This window comes from Mercenaria mercenaria, chromosome 2 (assembly GCF_021730395.1).
Source record: "Mercenaria mercenaria strain notata chromosome 2, MADL_Memer_1, whole genome shotgun sequence".
NCBI classification, from domain to species: Eukaryota; Metazoa; Mollusca; class Bivalvia; order Venerida; family Veneridae; genus Mercenaria; species Mercenaria mercenaria.
The window spans coordinates 70,190,193-70,214,172 of NC_069362.1; the positions used below are offsets into that span (position 1 = coordinate 70,190,193).

The 23,980-nt window shown below is 34.7% G+C and overlaps 1 protein-coding gene and 1 long non-coding RNA gene across 7 annotated transcripts in view; one reads left to right on the top strand and one right to left on the bottom strand.

Annotated features, from left to right (window-relative positions):
• LOC123564244 (BAI1-associated protein 3-like) overlaps positions 1-23,980 on the bottom strand; it is a 408,668-nt gene that overhangs the window by 15,915 nt on the left and 368,773 nt on the right. For all 6 annotated transcript variants that reach the window (XM_045357655.2, XM_045357656.2, XM_045357654.2 and 3 more), the window contains 3 exons: positions 19,827-19,895; positions 12,538-12,684; positions 1,980-2,090 (listed from right to left, as the gene is read on the bottom strand). In XM_045357655.2, the coding sequence (XP_045213590.2) occupies positions 1,980-2,090; positions 12,538-12,684; positions 19,827-19,895 (327 nt within the window). The remainder of the gene's footprint in view (positions 1-1,979; positions 2,091-12,537; positions 12,685-19,826; positions 19,896-23,980) is intronic.
• Positions 5,734-8,263, top strand: LOC128555207 (uncharacterized). Its single transcript, XR_008369872.1, has 2 exons — positions 5,734-7,473; positions 8,068-8,263. It is a non-coding gene; the product is annotated as an uncharacterized LOC128555207 (long non-coding RNA).

The following is a 23,980-nucleotide window of genomic DNA, read 5'->3' on the forward strand; positions in this document are numbered from 1 at the left end:
ATTTTATTGAGGATAACATTTTGACCAAGTTTCATTAAGATTGGGCCAAAATTGTGACCTCTGGAGTGTTAAGCTTTTCCTTTGATTTGACCCGGTGACCTAATTTTTGACCCCAGATGACCCAATATCAAAGTCGTCCAAGATTTTATTGAGAGTAACATTCTGACAAAGTTTCATTAAGATTGAGCCAAAATTGTGACCTCTAGAGTGTTAACAAGCTTTTCCTTTGATTTGACCTGGTGGCCTAGTTTTTGACCCCAGATGACCCAATATCGAAACTCGTCCAAGATTTTATTGAAGGTACATCCTAACCAAGTTTCATTAAGATTGGGCCAAAACTGTGACCTCTAGGGTGTTAACAGTCAAATTGTTGATGACGGACGATAGACTGACGGACGACAGACAGACGACGGACACAGGGCGAGCACAAAAGCTCACCTTTGAGCACTTTGTGCTCAGGCGAGCTAAAAATGAAATTTTAGTAGTCACATTTCAATATGTCTATGACCTTTTAACCAATCAGAGGAACGTTGCGCAAATTAATTTTACAAGAAAATACTGTGCACAAGCAAAATGAGACAAGACTGTAACAAAAATGTTTTTAAGAAAACAGAGCAGGTACTTCATCTGCTTATTATTGGTGGTGACTGGGTGGAGGAGCAAGATGGGGGGAGGGTACAACTTTGCATGTTGATAAATATTCATGGATGGTTTAAGATTTAAAAAAGATATTTTTTTTTTTAATTTGTGGGGTGTGGAGGGAGAGGGTGTGTGACCAGTGGTAGAGGTGACCAAGTGTGGGTACACAAATTCACATGTTGATAACAAAATTAATGTTCATGGAAAAAACTGAAAGAAATGTAATGAAATTCTACCAATTGGTTAGTTTGTTATGTATAAATATGTGGATTTTTAAACAATAAAAGGGCAGTTACTCTGAAGTTACAAAACAGATCCTGATGAAACCGAGTGTGCATTACTACATTATGGTGATCTAAATTCAAATTAAGTTTCATAGTTCTAGGTCAAATATGTCACAAGTTATGAAGCAGAAATTGCCACATTTATGGTACGCTATATAGTTAACATTAGAACTACTAAGGGCCATAACTCTGGTGTTACTTGGGCAATCTGACTGAAACTTGACGGGCCGCATTTCCCTATAGCGGTGAACATGTACATGGAGTTTTATTTAAATATTCAAAACTACTTCCTAGACATGGCTCTGGACAGACGGATGGAAAGACGGACGGACAATGTCAAAACTATATCTCTCCACCTTCGGCGGAAGATAATAAAAAGGGACGTCTGAAATTATTCCTTACAAGTGGAAATATAGTCTCTGTCTCAGCTTTACGATGCTCAGCCTGTATTTGCTATCCTCTATCCCGTAAAAGTTTAACTTCTATGCACTGGCCCTAAAGTTGGAAACCTAGTTCCAATATTGCAACTCTTCTTTAGTCTCAAACATCTTCTTTTATATAATTTATCCGCCCTGACAGTGTAGCTGCAATATCTCACTTATCAAGGTACTGGGATAAATTATAAGTTGAATCCTCTATGTGTTTACATCAATCATTGGATACAGAATGACTTCACTGTCATCCGTCTACCTATCTAAACCCTAGCAGAAGTGCGCTTTGATTGGTGCTATTTATAGAACTTCTTTCTGATTGGTCCAAATTCCGTAGTATTTTACAATGCGTATTTGCTCTAACAAATAGTTGGTTCCCTTTTACTATTGTATATAACATAATGTGTGATGCTGGGATCCAGCTATCACTGTAATTAACCTAAAATCGTCAATAATGACCCAAAACCTATTATTTACAGCAATTCAACTATTATTATTGCAATAATAGAATGCATATTGAATCATGCACTATCTGTGCTTATGTATCACGTTTTCAAGACATCAAAAATGGAAATTATTCTGACAACCCTGTTTGTCAAACATAAATTCTACAGAGGTTATCTACCTTATACAATGGACAAACGATATTCTGCATTGGTAAACCTTTATCATTGGCATTGAAGAACTGTACAAGTAGTCCTATTGCATCATACATCCTCTGATAGAAAACTGGCTTCTGAAAATATAAATAGGGCAAACAATTCAAGCAATAAAACAACTGACAATCACAAGTACAAAGTGTCCATAGTACATGATGCCTTGGCTTACTGCTGCTGTACTGTCATTATGTATCTTGTTGACAATAAAAGACTAAGTAAACTTTCATTTTACCTTTGGTTTGGGATTTGAGTCATCTGGGAATAAAATATCATTAAACAAGACAGCCCTGATGGCCCTATACACTGCTTGCTTGAACAGTTTTGGATGATAATTACTCAATTTTGCAAGTAAAATATCTGTGAATTTATCTTGAAATAGTATATTTGTACAATGGGCCAGCAGTTTAAGACAATGAGATTTTTAAGGTTCCATTATATGCATACAGGGAAAGGTTAACACGCCCCCTGGCAGCAATGTTTTTGTGAATCAAAATAATTGGAACAAGTGAATGAAGTATTGCCATGCAATACAAAGTCCCCTACTGGAAGGCACCTAATTTTCTCTACTGCAGTATAACATAATGAACTGATATCTGTCAATGATGTATAAACAATATTGTACTACATATACAATATGTTATAACAACACACTTGGATTAAAATGTGCATATATAAAAACCCACAGTTGTTTTCATATTGAATTTTTTCGGCTGATTATAAAAATGTTATCATGTAAGTTATTTATAGTAACAACAAAGGGAAATTAATCTTTAAAAAAAAAAAAAAAAAAAAAAAAAAAAAAATCTATATAATATAAGTCCACAAGAAACCCTTTACCAGGTAGAGATAGGTCAAAATACACCTAAAAATTGGATGTAACATGCATGCTGTACCACAGAAAAGTGGTCTCGATTTTTCTCTACCGCCAGTAATAAAAAAGTAACAATAAAATCTATTTATAGTAACAACAAAGGGACGTAATTCTAAAAACAAGGGTGCCTCATGGTGGTGAACATTTGTTCCAAGTTACATCAAAATCCCTCCATGCATGAAGAAGAAATGTTCTGTACAAAGTCATTCTTGAATTTGACCTTTGACCTCTAAATATGACCTTGACCTTAGACCTAGGGACCTGGTTCTTGCGCATGACATGTTGTCGCATCCAGGGGAATATTTGTGCCAACTGATATCTAAATCCTGCTTTGCATGACAAAGTTATAGACCGGACAGGAAAAAAATCCTCTTGACCTTTGATCTCCAAGTGTGACCTTGACCTTTAAGCTAGGGTACTGGGTGTTGCGCATGACACGTCGTCTCATCATGGGAAACATTTGTGCCAGGTAATATTAAAATCCCTTCATGGATGGCACAGTTATGGAAGGGACAGGAAAAAAACTCTGTTGACCTTTGACCCCCAATTGTGACCTTGACCTTTGAGCTAGGGGTCCGGGATTTGCGCATGACACGTCGTCTCATCATGGGGAACACTTGTGCTAAGTGATATTAAAATCCCTTAATGAATGTCAGAGTTATGGACCGGACACGAAACAGACCCTGTTCATGCTATGTTAACATTTGACTGTTTAGTGTGACCTTGACCTTTGAGCTAGGGGTCTGAAAGTTGTGCATGACACATCGTCTTATTATGAGGTACATTTCTGCCAAGTAATATTAAAATCCCTTCATAGATGGGAGAGTTATGGACCGGACAGGAAAAAAGCCTTGTTGACCTTTGACCTCCAATTGTGACCTTGACCTTTAAGCTAGGGGTCCAGGTTTTGCGCATGACACGTCGTCTCCTCATGGGGAACATTTGTGCCAAGTAATATTAAAATCTCTTCATGGATGGGAGAGTTATGGACCGGACAGGAAAAAAGCCCTGTTGACCTTTGACCTCCAATTGTGACCTTGACCTTTGAGCTAGGGGTCCGGGATTTGCGCATGACACATCATCTCATCATGGGGAACATTTGTGCCAAGTAATACTAAAATCCCTTCAAGGATGGGAGAGTTGTGGACCGGACAGGAAAAAAGCCCTGTTGACCTTTGACCTCCAATTGTGACCTTGACCTTTGAGCTAGGGGTCCGGGTTTTGCGCATGACACGTCGTCTCATCATGGGGAACATTTGTGCCAAGTAATATTAAAATCCCTTCATGGATGACAGAGTTATGGACCGGACACGAAATTGCGGACGGACGGACGGACAGACGGACGGACGGACAGATGGACGGACGGAATGACGGAAAAGTGCATTCCTATAGTCCCCGAAACTGGTTTTCAACCAGTAGGGGACTAACAATCTTCATTAAAGGTCACCAAAGGAACATTTATGTACAATTATTTTAAAGGCCATGTATGATAAGGGGTATTTTGGGCCCCCATTCTAATTTTGTTTAAACATATATCAATAACTTGGCAAATGTATGTACTTTCTCATTTCAGTTGCCAAATTTCTCAAATACTCCATTAAATTCATAAAATAATAATTTATCTATACATGTCTGTTTGTCTTTAATTAGGGGGTATATGTAAAGAAAATAAAAAAGTGGAGATTCTGTTTACCTAAATTAAAACTCTGGGCCTGCTTTTTCTGATAAGAAGATTTTTTAAAGTTTCTAATATATACAATAGTCATATTAAATTTTGGAAAACTAACTGAAACCTCTGGCCACAATGATTTTTGACAATAAGAATAATTTGAACAATCTTGGTAGAGGGTCACACAAGGACCACACGATTGTGTGACATTATTTTAAAGTTGGGCCAGCAGTTTCATGCAAGAAGATTTTCAAAGTTTCCAATATATACATATAGGGAATAAGTATCCACCTCCTCTGGTAGTCATGTTTTTTGAACAATCTTAGTGGAGGGTTTTGAAGTTTTCACTACATTTGTATATACGTATATTAGGGAAAAGTGACCAAGCTCTCTTATGGCCATGTTTTTTGACAAATCAAAATAATTTGAACAATCTTGGTAGAGGGTCAAGCAAGAACCATTTGTGTGAAATTATTTTAAAATCTGTCCAGAAGTTTCATACAGGAAGATTTTCAAAGTACATGTACTTAGGGAAAAGTGACCATGACCCCCTGGGGCCATGTTTTTTTATGAATCAAAATTATAAGGACCATTTTTGTAAAATTATTTCAAAATCGGACCTGCAGTTTAGGAAATGTTGTTTGAAGATTTTTCTATATTATGTTTGGGTGGCAGCTTTGTGCAATCAAGCGGACTGTTTTGAACAATTATAGAAGAAAAACACTGATGAACCATCAAGGCCAAGCTTCATCAACTTTCACCACACAGTACCAGTGGAGATGTTGTTTGAAGAGGAACAGTGTGTGGTCACAAAAGCTCACCCAAGCACAGTGTGATTAGGTGAGCTTACAACTACCAAGCCTCTGGCTCAAACTTCCTTCCAAATTTGACTTTTCAGTCAAAAAATTTTGCTTTCTGACTACAAAGATATATGTGAAAACATTTCAAGAAAATCCTTGCGGTTCTTGGAGAGACAATTCAATGAGCAGAATATATACCTGTATTGATTTCTTTTGTTATTCAGGCAGGCTTTCAGAAATTTTCAGGCAAGATTTCATGTGACCTGGCACTAATGAATTATATAAATATGTTTATGATGAATAATACATTATTTCTGAAACATGGTTTTGTAGTTTTTGTCTACATTTAATTAATTTGGTGAAAGAAAGCTGTTCACATAGCGATAGGAAATAGGCGCTTCCGCATAATCGGTATGTGTCGCGCACTAAACTGTTTACGTATGCACCGGTTAACAAAATCGATGTGTTCCGGCACTCGCAGTCAGAAAGGTAAGTTTTATTTCTCAAAATATTCTGTTAAGTACTATTTGTCAACGTATAAACACATGTTCAGTCCAAACTTACGATATCAAAGATTGAATTTAACCCGGATTTTTTAGCGAAACCATTTGAAATCATTGATTTTAAAGGTGGGTAGTTCTGTTCTGTCATTCTCTATTCATAACTTGTGTTTACACGAATCTTCAAACTGTGCATATTTATGTGGGTTTCATTGGTGAACCAGTGGCGCATGGAAGCTAAATATACTATTAATGGCAGTTGGTAAGTGGGAATGGTCAATTATTTATGGTTTGTTTTTGGTTTGCAAAATAATCAAAATGTTAGTTTGACAGACGACAACAACAACAACTCGTTATAGTTTGTTTCAAGACATCTAGAAAATAGAATAATAGAATACTTTTGATTTTGTTCGATGATACAAACTGGAGCATATTATGATCTGTTTGTTGGATGATTTTAACATAATGTTTTAACTGAAAATTGTTTTATGGTACTAGAAAAGGGTATTGCAGTTTTTCCTTGAGTACCTATACTTTCGGATAAAATTTATTTCGGATGTAATATTTGGCTACTGTAGTATTATGTTTTTTCTTATGTTTAAAAAAATGAGACATGCTGGGCAGTTTTCCTGATTTTATTTTGTTATAAGTTATACATTAAAATAATGTATGTGTCATTAGGATAAAAATAGAGCTGCATTTGGCAACATAGTAAAGATTGAACGATTTTTTTTTTTGAGATACCAAGAAGACGCCCCGGTACATCCCGGAACTAAGGGCTGGATACACAACCGGTAGGGGGGCACATGAGTCTAACGACTAGAGTCTCCGAAAGGAGGTACATCAGATAGATACACAATGGAGTGTTTCATATGATAAATTACGTTTTAATTTTATTAATTACTTTGTATATTTCAGAAGCTGTGTGTTCACTGTTGGCACATTGAATGATTGGATAAATAATGCTCTATTGGATAAATACATAAGAAAATAACATTTCAATATTTAAGGCAAATGATTTATACATTTGAAAGGATATGTAAATTCAAACTATTTTAGAGAATTTATAAATGACTGCCTCCTTTGTAAAACAAGATTTTATTTTTATTTTTAAACTGATTGTTACTGTTATACTCAAAGGTTAACATAAGAGAATAAAAAAATACATGTGATATCAATGTCTATTTGCGTTTGACCTCCTTTTAAACTGACATTTTACTAACTTAAATATGGACGTTAAAAAAATTAAAACGGTGGATAGGTAGTTTTAGGTAATAAGGGTCTTAAGTTTTAGATATGAAGATAAAACTATATTTCAGGTAAAGTACATTGGACAGCTGTGATTGTGGTGTGGACAGCTGAGATTGTGTTTTGGACAGCTGAGATTGTGACTTGGACAGCTGAGATTGTGGTGTGGACAGCTGAGATTGGTGTGGACAGCTGAGATTGTGGTGTTGACATCTGAAATTGTGATTTGGACAGCTGAGATTGTGACTTGGACAGCTGAGATTGTGCTGTGGACAGCTAAAATTGTGGTGTGGAATAATGATATTGTGGTGTTGACAACATATTGTGGTGTGCACATGTGATATTGTGGTGTGATGGTTTAAAGTAGCAAAGGTATAAAGCATGTATTATATTATTACATTTCATTATAGTTTGACTATACAAAGGAGAGCTTTTATACTTACCCTGAATTTAGCAACACTTAAATCTTCTGCAAAGTACTCTGAGTTCTGTGAAAGTTACCGATGTCAATTGACTCAGTTGTAATGATTATTTGAAAATTGAATATTTAAAAACATAACACAGGAATTAGCTTTAACTTACTCCAGAAACAACAGTGTTAAACATTCCTGTCTGATGTCTCTCATATGACAAAACTAAAGATTCTTTTAAAGGTAAATTTCAAAATTTAGTACTGTACATTTCAAGAGTAGAATTATTAACTGAAAATGAAATATATGGCTAACCAAATAAAATGCCAAAGATCTAAAACAAATGAATATTCCATACTAATTATGTTAAGAAAGGATAACTTATAATTTCATTAAATATGTACACAATGTCAGTTTCAGTACAGTTGGTTTTTAAGTCCACATGTGCTAGCTTATACAGGGACATTTTTTTTTCAATCTGAATAAATTATAGGATAGATTGTTTTAGATAAGAAGGGTGTTAGGTTTTAGGTATGTAGATAAAACTTTATTTCAGGTAAAGAACGTTTGACAGCTTAGATTGTGGTGTGGACAGCTGATATTGTGGTGTGGACAGCTGAGATTGTCATGTGGACTACTTATATTGTGGCTTGCAGAGCTGATATTGTGGTGTGATGGTTTAAAGTACTAAAGGTATGAAGCATGTATTATATTATTACATTTCATTATAGTTTGACTATACAAAGAAAAGCTTTTATACTCACCCTGACTTCAACAACACTTAAATCTTATAAAAAGTACTCAGAGTTCTGTACAAGTCACCGATGTAATTTGACTCAGTCATAGTACTTACTTGATAATTAATTATATTATTTAAAGACATGACACAGGAATAAGCAGTAACCTGAACCTGAAACAACAGTGTTAAACTTTTCTGTCTGATATTATAAACTGATAAGACAGATTATCATGTAAAGGTAAATTTAAAATATAGCAATAGAATTAAGTGCAATTTAAATATAAGGCTGACTCAAGAGAATGATAAAGATCTGAAACAAATCAATTTTGTATACTAAAGAAAGGATAGCAATTAAAACAATTTACAGTGTCGTTTCAGTATAGTTGGTTTTTAAGTCTACAACTGTTGTATATTGACAAAATTAACAAAAATTGACAAAAGTCTGGTCAGGATCCATGCTGTTTGCTTTCAAAGCCTATTGCAATTAGAGAAAACTGTTGAACAGCATGGATCCTGACCAGACTGTGCAGGCTGGTCTGGATCCATGCTGGTCGCTAACGCATTATGTTCGTTTTATCGTGGTGCGGTTCATTAATAGAAAATCAATTTTTGTTAATTATTTTTGTATATATTTGGTGCTTATTTATTTAGTAAATGTTAATATATTCAATTTCAGATTATTCCTTACTACCTTCCTGTCAACTATATCTTCCACAGCATGATTTAATCTAGTCCCAATCATTGACTCTGGTTACCTCACCAGACGGTCCGTCCACAGAGTCACAAGCAACAGATACTAAAACTCGGCAAAGTACATGTACTTCAGTCTTCCAGAGGATATTGTTAACAATGATGATTTGATGTAAAAAAGAAAATGTATTGAATAGCTATATTTCTCTTGTGTCACTTGGGTGTCAAAGGTCATTTTAGAGATTGTCCGGGCTGTAACTTTGCAACGCATAAACGGGCTTAAATGTTTGCCTCAGCTAGACAGTGTTGTGTTGAACTCCCAGTCCTTTTGACCGCTGGTGGGCTCGACATGTTTCCTGTGGGCATTTAGTTTATATTGCATATACTTCAAGTAGATACACATTTTAGAATACCGGTAGATAACCAAATAAGAAAGAAAACATTTTTTTATTTTACATAATAGCAAAATCTGGAAAATTTTAACTTCAATTTTCACTGTTATATTATTATATAATCACTTATGATGAGTATGAATGCAATATAGACACTGTAGACAATTAATCCCGCATTTTTATTCATATGAAGATACAATATCTTGTTATCTATTATTGTCAATCATTGGTATGTAAGATTTTTGCCATAGGTTTGAATAGCTGACAAGCATGGTAGAAATTATTATTAACCATTAACGGGCTAAATTTCTATAATTAACTTGTCCATCTTTCAATATGGACAGTATCATTAAATGAAAGGGATGACTACCAAAACATACTGACTGAATGCAAACAGTGAAGATCTTGATCAGGCTATACGGATGTGCAGGCTGATCATGATCTACACTGTTCACAAAGGCAGAATCAATCGTGTCCAGCATGATAAGGGTTAAATCCGTTGTTTTTACTGCCTCCTTTTTTGGCTCATTATTGCACAAGTACATATACAGCATTGCTTTTCTAACCATGTAATAATGCATATGATTGGTTTTCAAAATAACGAAGCCTTTTCTCCTCTCTCACCATACTTTAAATAAGTTCAGTTTTAGAAAGTGTTTTGGGGCAAATTATATTCAAATCAATGTAGTCAATGAATGTGTGCAGTTTCAGGTGAATGGCTCAAGCAGTTTTATATCAAATTATATAGTTAATTTTGTCCCCTGTGCATCCTAGAAAGTGTGACATTTTATATGAAGGGTAGTTTTCAACTGTGTTTTATTTTTTCAAACCAAGCATTATTGTAACAGCTTTAATTATTTATGTAAGTCAAACTCTGCACATTTAAAGGAAAATACTTTTTTTCATAAACTACATTTTATTCTTACCAATGTGTCAAATCTTGTGATGGAACCCCCTTCACAAATAAATATGAAAACAATTCTAAATTTAAATGTTGATCGCTTCAATTTCATAACCCTATTGCTTTTCTTATGTCCTAATGTTTTACAAGATCTTAATATTTTCAGCTATGAAGATCCAATTAATATGATTTTTTGTTTGATAAATCAATTTAGCAGAACCTTGATGAATGTCTATACACCCCAAAATGTCCACTTTGCACCATTTCAGTTGTTAAGTGTCAGATATATTTTGAGCCGCGCCATGAGAAAACCAACATGGTGGCTTTACGACCAACATAGATCCAGACCAGCCTGCGCATCCACACAGTCTGGTCAGGATCCATGCTGTTCGCTAACAGTTTCTCTAATTGCAGTAGGTTTTGAAAGCAAACAGCATGGATCCTGACCTGACTGAGCGGATGCGCAGGCTGGTCTGGATCCATGTGGTCCCAAAGCCACTATGTTGGTTTTCTCATGGCGCGGCTCATTTTATTTTTTAAATAGAATATTATTTTACTTTACTTTTTCCTTGAAAGGGAGTTACAATGGATATTAAAGCAGCTTTTGACTTCACATGTAAAGGATTGTTAAACATTCACAAAGCCAAAGCTGTGCATCCTTTTTTAACATTCATAAATTACCTTAGCATTACAGTAATACGTACTGGCAGTTCTATATTCTGAGCAATGTGTACACAATGGTTAGGCAATACTTGACGATTTAGAATTATGTAAGAAACCCTGGAAAATTTATAATTCATTCTTTGCTTTTTTGCCAAAGTTGTCGAGTTTCAAGTTAAAAAGTTACTAATACTACTTCTTAAGCTGTTAATTTTACATCCATATGTTAATGGCCGCTAGTGAATATTGTGTAGTTGAAAGAATTTTAATTACTACTGATTTATAGTATAAATATTTTTGGCTGCAATTTGTCCCCTGTGTATCTTCTCAGTAACATTATAAAGTATGTATGTATTTTACTATTCCACAACATACATCATGTGCCCTGACCTGCCATATTTGGTTAAATCAAGCTTTTATTGTTTTAATCATCGTTTATTTTAAGATTTACACTGATATTGAATATTTTTACTGAATTCTGTGTATGACAGAATATTTATGCTGAACCCTTTATATAACATAAGGTTTTTTATACTGTATTCTGTATAGGAGAGATCGTGTTTGTATACAAATTCTATTTTTAGAACTGATAAGACAGTGATCGGGTGGGCAGAAGCCGACCGTCCATGTTTTTTGTAAACAGTGATGTTTTTCTAACGGTCTAAACTTTCTTAAAACACAAATTACATAAATAATTTTTTGATCAATGGAAAGGTTATAAAACAAGCAATTTATTGATTACTTTTAATGGTTATTTCGAAATAAAATGGATTAATTATGAACGCTTAACTTACACTGTTTTTCTAAAGGTTGTGAAAATCACTACGCCGCTTTTAAAATTATATGTCATTTAAAACGGTTATTCATTGAAAAAAGATATTTGGATACAAAAATATGAAGATTGTTAGTATTTCAAATCTTTTTGAATATTGAAAATCCATAAATGAGCAAAAAAGTTATTAAAAATTAAAAATTCTGATTCAATACGCAAACGGTGTTAAAATCATTTGTTTTGCCAACCACCAGATAAACAGATGTTAACGCGTGACGTCACGGCGATCTCTCCTATATAGCAACATTATTTGTTTGTAAACTTTATTGCACATAAAATATCAAAAGCATTAAAATGTTTTAAGCTGTCAAAAATTGCTTTTAACTATTCCATTTCTATATTCAAACACAAAAATGGACTATAGCAAGACCAAGAGGTCATTTGGGTTCAAATTATGTTAAGGTTACTTCCCTTTGCAAAAAACTGTAAAGCAAGCTAGAGTTGCAGTTCTTTCTTAATCACAGGAATGTTTTGTTAGAAGATAATTTGCAATAAAATATTAATTCAATTATGATAGATTGTAAATATATTTTGCTGTTTTAAGTATACTGAAGGACTTCCAAACATATTTCTATATTTTCTAATCTTTAATTCTGCAGTTGAAAAAATATTGTTCTATCTCTAGTTCACACTCATAAAATTCAATGTCCCTATTTGACATTATTTCTATATATGAAGAATTCAAGTTCGTGAAATGACAATAAATTATAGAATTACCCACAAAGAGCCTGTCCAGTTTTCATATGACACAGGATAACTGTGACATTACAGTCTTCTCTATATAGATATAAAGACAGATTACTGTGACTTACTGCCTCTTCAGTGTCAAGAGCCTCCCTGAACTCCTCCAGACATTCTATCCAGATTGACTCCAGTATTCTATCAAAGTTTGTCTTCAGAAGATTTGTATTGAGCACTAGAAGATTACTGTCAAGATATTCCAATAAATCACCGATAGCCTGAAAAAAATAGTGACATGTAAACCATTTTATAAACTAGAAATGTGTCACAGACACGCATGCCCCCGCAACATGAGAAAGGTCACTGGCCTGGTACTGCTCACAAACTAAAAGAAGGACCCTTGGCCCTATTTATTTACAAAAAAAAATTATATGCACCCCGCCCCCCCCCCCCCTCCCCTCATGAAAAAAAACGATAATAAAAGATAATGATAAAAGAATTGTACTATAGTTTATGATTGTTGAATAATCAAAGGGCAATCACTGGGTGAAAAAATATCCAACTGAACAAGAAGATTTCATGTGCATCCCCTCTTAAGAGTGTTTCAACTGTGGTTGCAGAGAAATACTCTGGGCAAGAATTATACTATAATATACTACTGTTGAATAATAAAAGGGAAATGACAAAATGAACAAGAGTGCCAAAATGTCACAATATACGCCCGTCACAGCAAATTTCTTTACTCTAGCACCTGTATTTGCAAATGGAATTTTAATTTTGTGGTTGTTTAGAAACCATTGTAAGTCTTTTGTTTTTCTAAGTCCACAAAAAAACTCCTTACCATGTAGAGATACCTTAAAATACACCTAAAATTGGAAAGTAACATCTATGTTGTACCACAGAAAAGTGGTCTTGTTTTTTCCCTACGATCAATTATAAAAAGTTACAATATAAGTTATTTATAGTAACAACTAAGGGAAGTTAATCTTAAAAAAAAAAAAAAAAAAAAAAAAAAAAATCCAAAAAAAAGTCCACACAAAAATCTTTACCAGGTAGAGATTGGTCAAAATACACCTCAAAATTGGATGTAGCATGCATGTTGTACTACAGAAAAGTGGTCTAGATTGTTCCCTACGACTAGTAATGAAAAAGTTACAATATAAGCTATTTATAGTAACAACAAAGGGAAGTTATTCTAAAGAAGGGAACGGCGCATGACACTTCATCTCATGATGGTGTATAATTGTGCCAAGTTACATCAAAATCCCTCCATGCATGAAGAAGAAATGCTTCGGACAAAGTCATTCTTGTATCTGACATTTGGCCTCTAAGTGTGACCTTGACCTTAGACCTAGGGACCTGGTTCTTGCGCACGACACTCCGTCTTGTGGTGGTGAACATTTGTGCCAAGTTATATCAAAATCCCTCTATGTATGAAGAAGAAATGCTCCGGACAAGGTTTTCATTCTTGTATCCTTTGACCTCTAAGTGTGACCTTGACCTTAGACCTAGGGACCTGGTTCTTGCGCAAGACACTGCGCCTTGTGGTGGTGAACATTTGTGCCAAGCTATATGAAAATCCCTCCATGCATGAAGAAGAAATGCTTCGGACAAAGTCATTCTTGTATCTGACATTTGGCCTCTAAGTGTGACCTTGACCTTAGACCTAGGGACCTGGTTCTTGCGCATGACACTCCGCCTTGTGGTGGTGAACATTTGTGCCAAGTTATATCAAAATCCCTCTATGCATGAAGAAGAAATGCTCCGGACAAGGTTTTCATTTTTGTATCCTTTGACCTCTTAACTGTGACCTTGACCTTAGACCTAGGAACCTGGTTCTTGCGCACGACACTCCGTCTCATAATGATGAACAATTGTGCCAATTTTCATCAAAATCCCTCCATGCATGAAGAAGATATGCTCCAGACAAAGTCATTCTTGAATTTGACCTTTGACCTCTAAGTGTGACCTTGACCTTAGACCCAGTGACCTGGTTCTTGTGCATGACACTCTGTCTCATGATGGTGAACATCTGTGCCAAGTTTCATCAAAATCCCTCCATGCATGTAGAAGATATGCTCCGGACAAAGTCTGTGGACGCCGCCCGCCCGCCCGCCAGGGGCGTTCCCATAATTTGGGCTTATAAAAATCATCTGACTGGAACATGAAGATAATATGTGCATCTCCTCTTGATAATGAAGCTTCCTATGAACATTTGCTAAATTCCAACCAGTGCTTGCAGAGAAATACTCCGGACAAGAATTGTACTACAGTACACGATTGTTGAATAATCAAAAGGCAATAACTCGATATAACAAGAGCTGTCCGTAAGACAGCCAATGCTCCACTATTCGAATTATTGTCCCAGAAGCAGGAAAATATTACCCTAAATGGTAAAATATCTATAGAGTTTCAATCCAGTATCTGCATTAGTTTTGGAGATAGTAACTTGCATGAAAAACTTTAACCAGAAGTTTTAAGTTCAAAAGAGGATATAATTTGACCAAAATGCATGTTTAGAGTTATGGGACTTGATGCAATCAACTAGTTTTATAACCCCGAAGGCACATGTGAAGTTTCAATTTAATATCTGCATTAATTTTGTTCTGCAGATAGTAACTTGCAAGCAAAACTTTAACCAGAATTTTCTATGTCCAAAAGGGGGCATAATTTGCCCAAAATACATGTCTGAGTTGTGGGACTTGACCCAGTGAGGTTGGATATTGATCTAGAAAAAGAAAAAATAAGTTTCAAATCTATATGCCTTCAAGTAATAGCTGTATGTACTTGCACACAAAAGTTTTAACCAGGATTTTCTAAGTCCATAAGGGGGCATAATTTGGCCAAAATGCAGGCCAGAGTTATGGGACTTGATGCTATCAACTAGTTTTATAACCCCGAAGACACATGTGAAGTTTCAATTCAATATCTGCATTAGTTTTGAAGATAGTAACTTGCATGTAAAACTTTAACCAGGATTCTCTAAGTCCAAAAGGGGGTACAATTTGCCCAAAATACAAGTCAGAGTTATGGGACTTGACTCAGTGAGGTTGGTAGTTAATCTAGAAAAAGAAAAAATAAGTTTCAAATCTATATGCCTTTAAGTAATAGCTGTATGTACTTGTATGCAAAACTTTAATCAAGGTGTGACGCCGATGCTGACGCAAGGTGTAAGTAGAATAGCTAGACTATTCTTCGAACAGTCCAGCTAAAAACAGAATAAGTTAAAAGAATTTGACAAAGAGCCACAAAAGAAACATTTCTGTAAAATTATTACAAAATCAGACCAGCAGTTTCTCAGAATAAGATTTTTTAAAGTTTTCCCTTTTGGTTATTATGGCAACCATAATTCAGCATAAATGACCTAGATCTGAAGGAACCTGAAAGGTGACTAGCCAAGGAAGATTCCTGTGAAATTTGGTTGAAACTGATATAGTGGTTTAGGAGCAAATTGAAATTGCTGACGAAGATGGATGAAGGACATCAAACGATCCTAAATGCTCTTCTTAGCACTTTGTGCTCAGGTGATCTAAACAGCAATACTTTCAGCATTCTTTGTTTGGTTTGAATATGAATCATATCCTGTTATAAATTGCAATACATATTGTCTCAAATTGAAGACATTATTTCCAAGTTTAAGAAACACAAGTCAAAGAAATGCTCTCAGATGAGCTTAAAATAGAAATAAATTTCCATGTGTGTCTTACTTCAAAATCTAAGTACATCTGACATTTTGACATTTCATTTCATGTTTTCATCTGTCTTAATAATGTCTAATCAATAAAATAAATACTTAGAAAGTTATTGTCTCTCATGAAACAAGATCTTCTTTGTCTTTAATAATTTTAGACATTTTCAATAGTGTCGGACAATCCTATTAACTTTGACTGATTAGCCAAGTTGTTCAATCAACGAAAGAAAAACAATCAAACTACTACACAGGTAAATCTCTAAAGACAAACACTGGAAAGTGACACATCATAGGGTAAGTGATTGTTCCTTATAAGTAACCTATGTATACATCATTTTACAACGAAACTGCTATCTCAGTAAACTTGTTTGTGTATAATTCAAAATTTTCTAATAAACAATTTGAACCAAACAAGAACAATTAGTACCAAACGAATTTGCAAAATCTTACTAGTACTTTAAAATAAATTGGAAAAATATTCATGATAATAATTCAAACAAAATCAGCATGCCCACTCATTTTTAAAGTTGAGGGTACATGTACCCCCTGCTTTTGCAAAATAGGGGTACACTTCAAAATTTGGGGGTACACTACATGGCAGATCTGAAAATTTTCTATTTTTTAAACTACTGAAAATTTGTATATTACATGTTTTGTTTTTTTTGTTTGTTTTTTTCATACAGAACTCTCGTGGGTGGGGTATAACAGATGAGATAATTTTAGAAAATGTAAAATGTTTTTCCAAAGTTAAGATAGGAAATTCTGAATCAAAAGACCCCTCCCTATATCATACTAAATATAAATAAGTTTTCAGCAAGGTTCATGTATTCCCAATTTCGTGAACGGAACACGATTCGTCCGAAATAACATACAGTCAACTGAAGACTGGTAAAATTCGTCCATCAATAATAAATGCCCAAACTATTACAGATATGCAATGTGTATCAAAGTTGCAGTTAAATATCGAAAAATAAAATACTGTTAACCTTTTGCTGAGTTTATTAAAGCTAAAATGCCTTTTTGCGTTTCGTATCCATTCTTTTTTGCACACGACTCGTGTGACGTCCGACTAAAACATTTACCAAACCCCTCTAAACAGCTGACAATTACGCCGAGAATTCGGTGATGGAAATGAAATTATAACGTTCGTGGACCGGATCTGCGTTTTAGACCATACCAAACAATTGGCAAGTGCGTGATGCAATAAACAGCGATTTGGCAGCTGAACTGGAGATCCGAATCTCTGCGTGCATGTACCCCCAACAAGTGATTTTTATGCGTGCATTTGATATTTTGTGCGTGATTCACGTACTGCAGTGCGTGAATGGGCATGCTGAAAATATTAGACAATGGAGGATTGTTTACAGCTGTCAGTTGGTGAAAAATATGTTTCTTTAGTGAAGTTGACAAAGTCCAAAACACCATATCTTTTATACCTTAAGTACAATAGCAAATAAATTGGGGGCAATAAAAACAGTTGTCCTGCAAAATTCATTTCGCCATTATATTTATTCTAATTGTAGAGATGGTACCTACCCAAATAAATCAAAGGGGGACAACTCTGAATTGATCAATAAACTGAAGCCAACATTAAACATTGATCAAAAGTGAAAGAAAAATCAGATAGGTCCTTTTTCAAACAACTTATCAGGCAGACAAAATATGACCTACATTTGTTTAAATCCCTTTGTATTCAATATACAATATGCATGCTTTTCTCATGACTTACACTGACAGTTATTTTGTAAGTTGTAGTGAGGCCCTGATAGAAAGTTTAGTAATGCATACATTAGAATAATGCATGCATTCTTTTGAAGAAAATTAACGACATTAAGAAACATTAGTTTTGATCTTTTAGCCAAAGTTGTTTATTTATTGTTCTCAATGGTGATACATTGGTTTACACAACATTTATATATCAAAATGTAAAATGTATATATCCAACAATGAGAAATAACAAAAAAAAAGTTAAATTGGTAACACAAAAAATCATTGTCGTCAAATATAATTACAATGTTTTAAGGTAGTGGTTGTAATTACTACATGTTAAGGTAGCTGACAGGTAATGACTCTATGTAATGTATTTTAAGCAACTCTCAATTTAAACATTCTCTGGAGGGAACAAGCATGATCATTTGCTTTCCTTGAAAAACGAATAAATGCTGAAAAAGTATATGGAGATTACTCTATTTGATGATTTTCGTTAAAGGTCAACTACCCTAAACAAACTAAAAGGTGTTTTATTTATTGTTGAAAACAAAGTAATCGGATAATTTCAGATATCAACATTAATTTAAAACTTATACTGTTAACACAACTTGAAAAAAATGTTTTTGTTGGGGCCTCTCATTTACAAATATATCAACAATTATCACCTGAATTGAGTGCATTCATGAGTGGAAAATATTGATAGTAAAATGGTGTAGGGGTTTGTTTACAATACAAAATCTTTAATAACTTCTTTAAGGTACATTTTTGGTATGGTTTTGGTAAGGTTATAATAAAGAGCATGTCATTCTCTTTCACTCAGAATTTTTTCAAGCGTTTTAGACTCTTGGCTAGTCTTGGAATTTGACTTTATTAAAAGACAAAAGGAAGTTCAGTATAGGCTCTTTCAAAATGTTGAAAGTAGAGTAAACTTACCTTATACTCTATTGAATTTATTTAGCTGTGGGAGCTTTTGATATAGACTATAATTGGGGAAGTCCTAAAATCTTTGAAAAACAGTCAATACAAGAGTTGTTCATTTTGCTTCAGATATTTTGAGAAAGTCATTTTTTAGATATCAAATATTTCTATTTTTGACATGGAGAAGAGGAAAACCATGAATATATTTAGAAAATTGGTGCACTTAGCTATCATTTCAGTCTGAAAAAAAACTATAAAGATGAATTTGAATTTTTAGGTACCATCTCTACTAATTGTGTTTATAATGAAAGTGTATTTGAAGGTTGGAGTATTATGTAGGTCACAGCAGCTAGATTGCTGTGAAGGTATGGAAAGAAAACAAATTTAAGCTATTTGATTTCTGACCTTGAAGTGTAACTCTGACCTCTGACCTAATGACCTGAGTTTTGCAGTCTGCTTGTCCTCTGGATGACATTAACAAATGATGCTTGTTTTAGGAAAATCATTTCACTGGTTAGTAAAATATAGAGGAGACACAAATTTAAGCTATATGACCCTTTAGTATGACTCTGACCTCGGACTTAAGGACCTGGGTCATGTGTTTTACATGTCATCTAGATGATGCTAATTGTTTTAAAAAGTCTTCCAAGCAGTTAAGAAGGTATGAAGTACATACAAATTAAAGCTATTTGATCTGACCTCTAAATGTGACCTTGAGACCTTCAGCTTTGAGAACCAGGTCATACACTGTGCACATTGTTATGATCAAGTAAATGATCTTTACTACTGTTATAAAAGTCTTCCCACATGTTTAAAATGTATGAAGCAAACACAAATTACAAATGACCTGCGTAGCTCCAATATAGCCCCCACATACTTTGAATCTGTGGGTATTACCAGACTTTGTCTAATAACAAAGTCTTGATTATTTTGAAGACAGCAATAACAACAGATTGAAAATCATGAAATCCATAAAATAATACAGTAAATAATGTAAGAGCAGCTGCTCCCCAGACAATACTAATTGTTAAACAGTTAATAAAGTAAAAGGTCGTATGTAGGAATTGTTGACATAGACATTAAATGACCTTCAATACATACATCATCAGCTGGTACCGCCTCTGGTGCCCAGTTCAAGTGAAAAACATCCTTCTTTATATCGGGTCGCATCTGTAACATAAACTTACTGTAATAAGTCATAATCTAAGTGAGTTCTACCCACTCAGCTAACCAGGTAAACTTAAGTTTACAAAAATTAAAAAAAATCACATACTGAGAGTGACAGCCCATATTTATTGGACAATTTTTACCTTGTATTTGAGAACCCGCCTCCCATGATTGTTGAAGTCTGAAGGTAGTTGGCCAAAAGGTTCTTAAAGTCACTGCGTGGAAACCATTTTCAGTACTGAGGTCTCTGTGATCTTGTCCTTTAGTTTAGTCTATACTAATTTATTTCAGGTCGATTGTGAAGCAGGTTCTATAACTTATATCAATCACTCTCGACACCTCATTCCTGATAGAACCCATCACCAAGACCTTGACCTTGTCCTTTGACTTACTTATCTTCGAAACAATAGCAGTCAGCTACCTACCACAGAAAATCATCCTATGAAGTTTTTTTTATTATTTTGTTGGGTTTAATGTCACACTGACAAAATTATAGGCAATATGGCTACTTTCCAGCTTTTGATGATGAGGGAATGATTATTTTATCATGGGCCGGCACCCTGGTAGAACCATAGGCCTTCCGTGAGCTAGCTATATGGCTTCCTCATATGAAAACTCAATGCCCTTAGCGGGGCTTGAACTTACATCAGTTAGGAGCAAGTTTCAGAACTATAGGACTAAGTATTCTTAACTTACTGAGTGGAAACTATTTTCAGTCTCAATGTCACTGTAACTTTGACCTTTAATAGAGTTCATCTACTGACCATATGCAATCATCCAATGAAGTTTGATGCCTGTAGGACAAAGCATTCTACAGTTTCTGAGCAGGAACTGTATTCAGTCCTGAGGTCACTGTGACCTTGACAGTTGACGTATTGACCCCTACATAAACAGAGATCTACTACTGACTTCAGGCATCATCAAATGAAGTTGTTTTTTTTATAATTTATTTTTCAATCTTCTTACATTTACAAATATGCTGACATAGAAAAATATGATGACACAGAAATATATTTTTAACAATAGAAATAAACATGTATTTAATGGTCATCACATCATGCAAACATTTGTTTTATCTAGATTTCTTTTTAAGTTTATGGGAAAATGTGAAAAAATTAAAATTAAATGAAGTTTGATTACTGCAGACAAAAGCTCTCTTTAGTTATTTAGCTGAAACCATTTTGAGTCTCAAAATGACTGCGATCTTGACCTTTGACTTACCAAATAATAGAACTTACCTACTAATCACAGGCAGTCATCCTATGAAGCATACATGTGATAAGTTTAGAATCCCAAAACTGGAGGTTTGCCATTTTTCAGCTGGAGTTGGGGTCTCAAAACTGGAGGTTTTTTATCGGCATAAATTAAATGCGCGGACACATAACTTAGAGGCAAAATCCAACATTTTTGGCCACACAATAATGTATATAAGTCTACACCAGAAGAAACAATCCTCATAACTCTTGATTTGAATTTTGACAGAGTTATGCCACTTTTTAACTTCATTTTTTTATATAATGTCTAATATCTCTGTTACATACAAAGCTATTGTCTATTATGCCCCTTTTACTGGCAAAGCTTTAATTCAGAGTCAATCACTGAGAAGTTGAGCATGCTATCTTACAGAAGCTCCCTCTTGTTCTAACTTTTAAACTTTCTTAACAGATTAAATATGTAGAAACAGTCTCAATTTAGGTCTGAAATGAAGGTGAACATGCATTAACATTATTCTACTCGAGGACTTAAAAAACGAAGCTCTAAATTGGTCTGAACACAACTCATAAATTATGTAAATTCCTTACCCCACCCACTTTCGTATAAAAATACTGATGATTTTGACATGAAAAATAGAAAACAGAAATGCATCAACATGTATTTACCCTTACCAAAATAATGTAGATTGATGTTATCAAATAAATGAGTGTGTGTTTTCATCCAATTTTCAATGAAATAAGTCCGATTTAGTATCAAATTAATTTGGTAAACATTGGCAGAAAATGGCGTAACTCCGTAAGGGGAAATAACACTCCTGTTCTAAAAATAGTAATGGGTTGGTTTTTCCAACAATTATTTATGTGATTTTATTACCGAGCAAAATTTTCTTTGAATAATCAAAATTCATTTCAGTTGGGAATTATTTCTTATGACTGGGAGTTTTTTGCTTCAAATTGGTAAAAAATGGAGCTTATAATTGGGATTGAGAATGGGCAGATATTCGGCCCCATGAGACAGGTGGAAAAGACCCTGCTTGTCTAATCCCTTATCAAAACAAACAATTAATAAATTATAATTCACCTGTGAAAAGCAACTCTTTCCTCCAGCTACATGTGTGTCAAACATGTATAATACACAACAGTCGGTGACACTTTGATTTACTGTGTAAACATGTTTGGCACTCCTTGGTAATTATCAACCCAGTTATAATACTGATTTTTATTTTTTGAAAAGCGGGAGAAATATGGTTTTGGTCGGGAGACGGGAGGCAAGGTGAAAAAATCGGGATTTTGACCCTCCTGCGCGGGAGATCACATGTATGTATGAAGTTCGACCACTGGGAAACCAAGTAGGCTCTAGTTATCTATCAGAAACCAAATGGTCTACTGACTTACCAACAGACTGGGTGACTGACCAAAAAATATACACCTAGGATGGGGGCATAACAAACTAGAGCTGCTTTTGAGAAAAGCGCATGTCTCCCACAGCTGCCTAATCATCTGAATAGTAGTATAAGATCAGATCTGATGAGAAATGTTCAAGTGTAAACCCTACTCCCTAAATATTCTTAACTCCCAATCAGACTTTCAGTGCTTTGATTAATCAACAGCCTTGTCGCTTGAATGAATAAGAAAGTCGAAAAAGGGACATAATTTAGTAAAAAAGTAAAATAGGGTTATGGAACCTGCAAAGTGCTTATCAGCTCATGACAGTGGACAAGTGTATGAAGTTTCAATCCATTCCCATTAGTGGGTACTGAGATACCAGCTTACATATAAGAATATAACCCAAAAACTCCTAAGTTGAAAAAGGGGCATAATTTTGTAAAATGCAAAGTTGAGTTATTGATCCTTTGCACTGCAGGTCATATCATGACAGTGAACTAGTGTGTGAAGTTTCAATCCTTTCCCATTAGTGGATACTGAGATACCAGCTTACATACAAAAACGTAACCAAAAATTTCTATGTTGAAAAAGGGGCATAATTTTGTAAAACAGCAAAATAGAGTTATGGAACCTGCTTTGTGCATGTCAAATTATGACAGTGAACAAGTGTGTGAAGTTTCAATCCATTCCCATTAGTGAGTACTGAGATACCAGCTTACATACAAAACCTTAACCAAAAAATTCTAAGTCGAAAAAGGGGCATAATTTTGTAAAAAAGCAAAATAGAGTTATGGAACCTGTGCAATGTAAGTCAGTTTATCACAGTAAATAAGTGTGTGAAGTTTCAATCCATTCCCACAAGTGGTTACTGAGATACCAGCTTACATACAAAACCTTAACCAAAAATTTCTAAGTCAAAAAAGGGGCATAATTTTGTAAAAAAGCAAAACAGAGTTATGGAACCTGTGCAATGTAAGTCAGTTTATCACAGTGAATAAGTGTGTGAAGTTTCAATCCATTCCCACAAGTGGTTGCTGAGATACCAGCTTACATACAAAAACTTAACCAGATCGGGACGCGGACGCCGACGCGGACGCCGACGCATGGGCGAGTCCAATAGCTCTACTATTCTATGAATAGTCGAGCTAAAAACAACCCAATCAGACTTTCAGTGCTTTGATACAACCCAATCAGACTTTCAATGCTTTGATTATCTAAAACAATGTTTCAAGGGCCATAATTTCAAAGTGCCTGGGCCAATTTGGCTAGTTATTCTTAATTCCCAATCAAGACTTTCTGTGCTTTGATTATCAAAACCAACCCAATCAGACTTTCAGTGCTTTGATACAACCCAATCAGACTTTCAGTGCTTTGATAATCAAAAACAATGTTTCAAGGGCCATAATTCCGAAGTGCCTGGGCCGATTTGGCTAGTTATCGAACTTGGCTGAGGACTTATTGGCAAACACATTTTGTTCAAGATTGGTG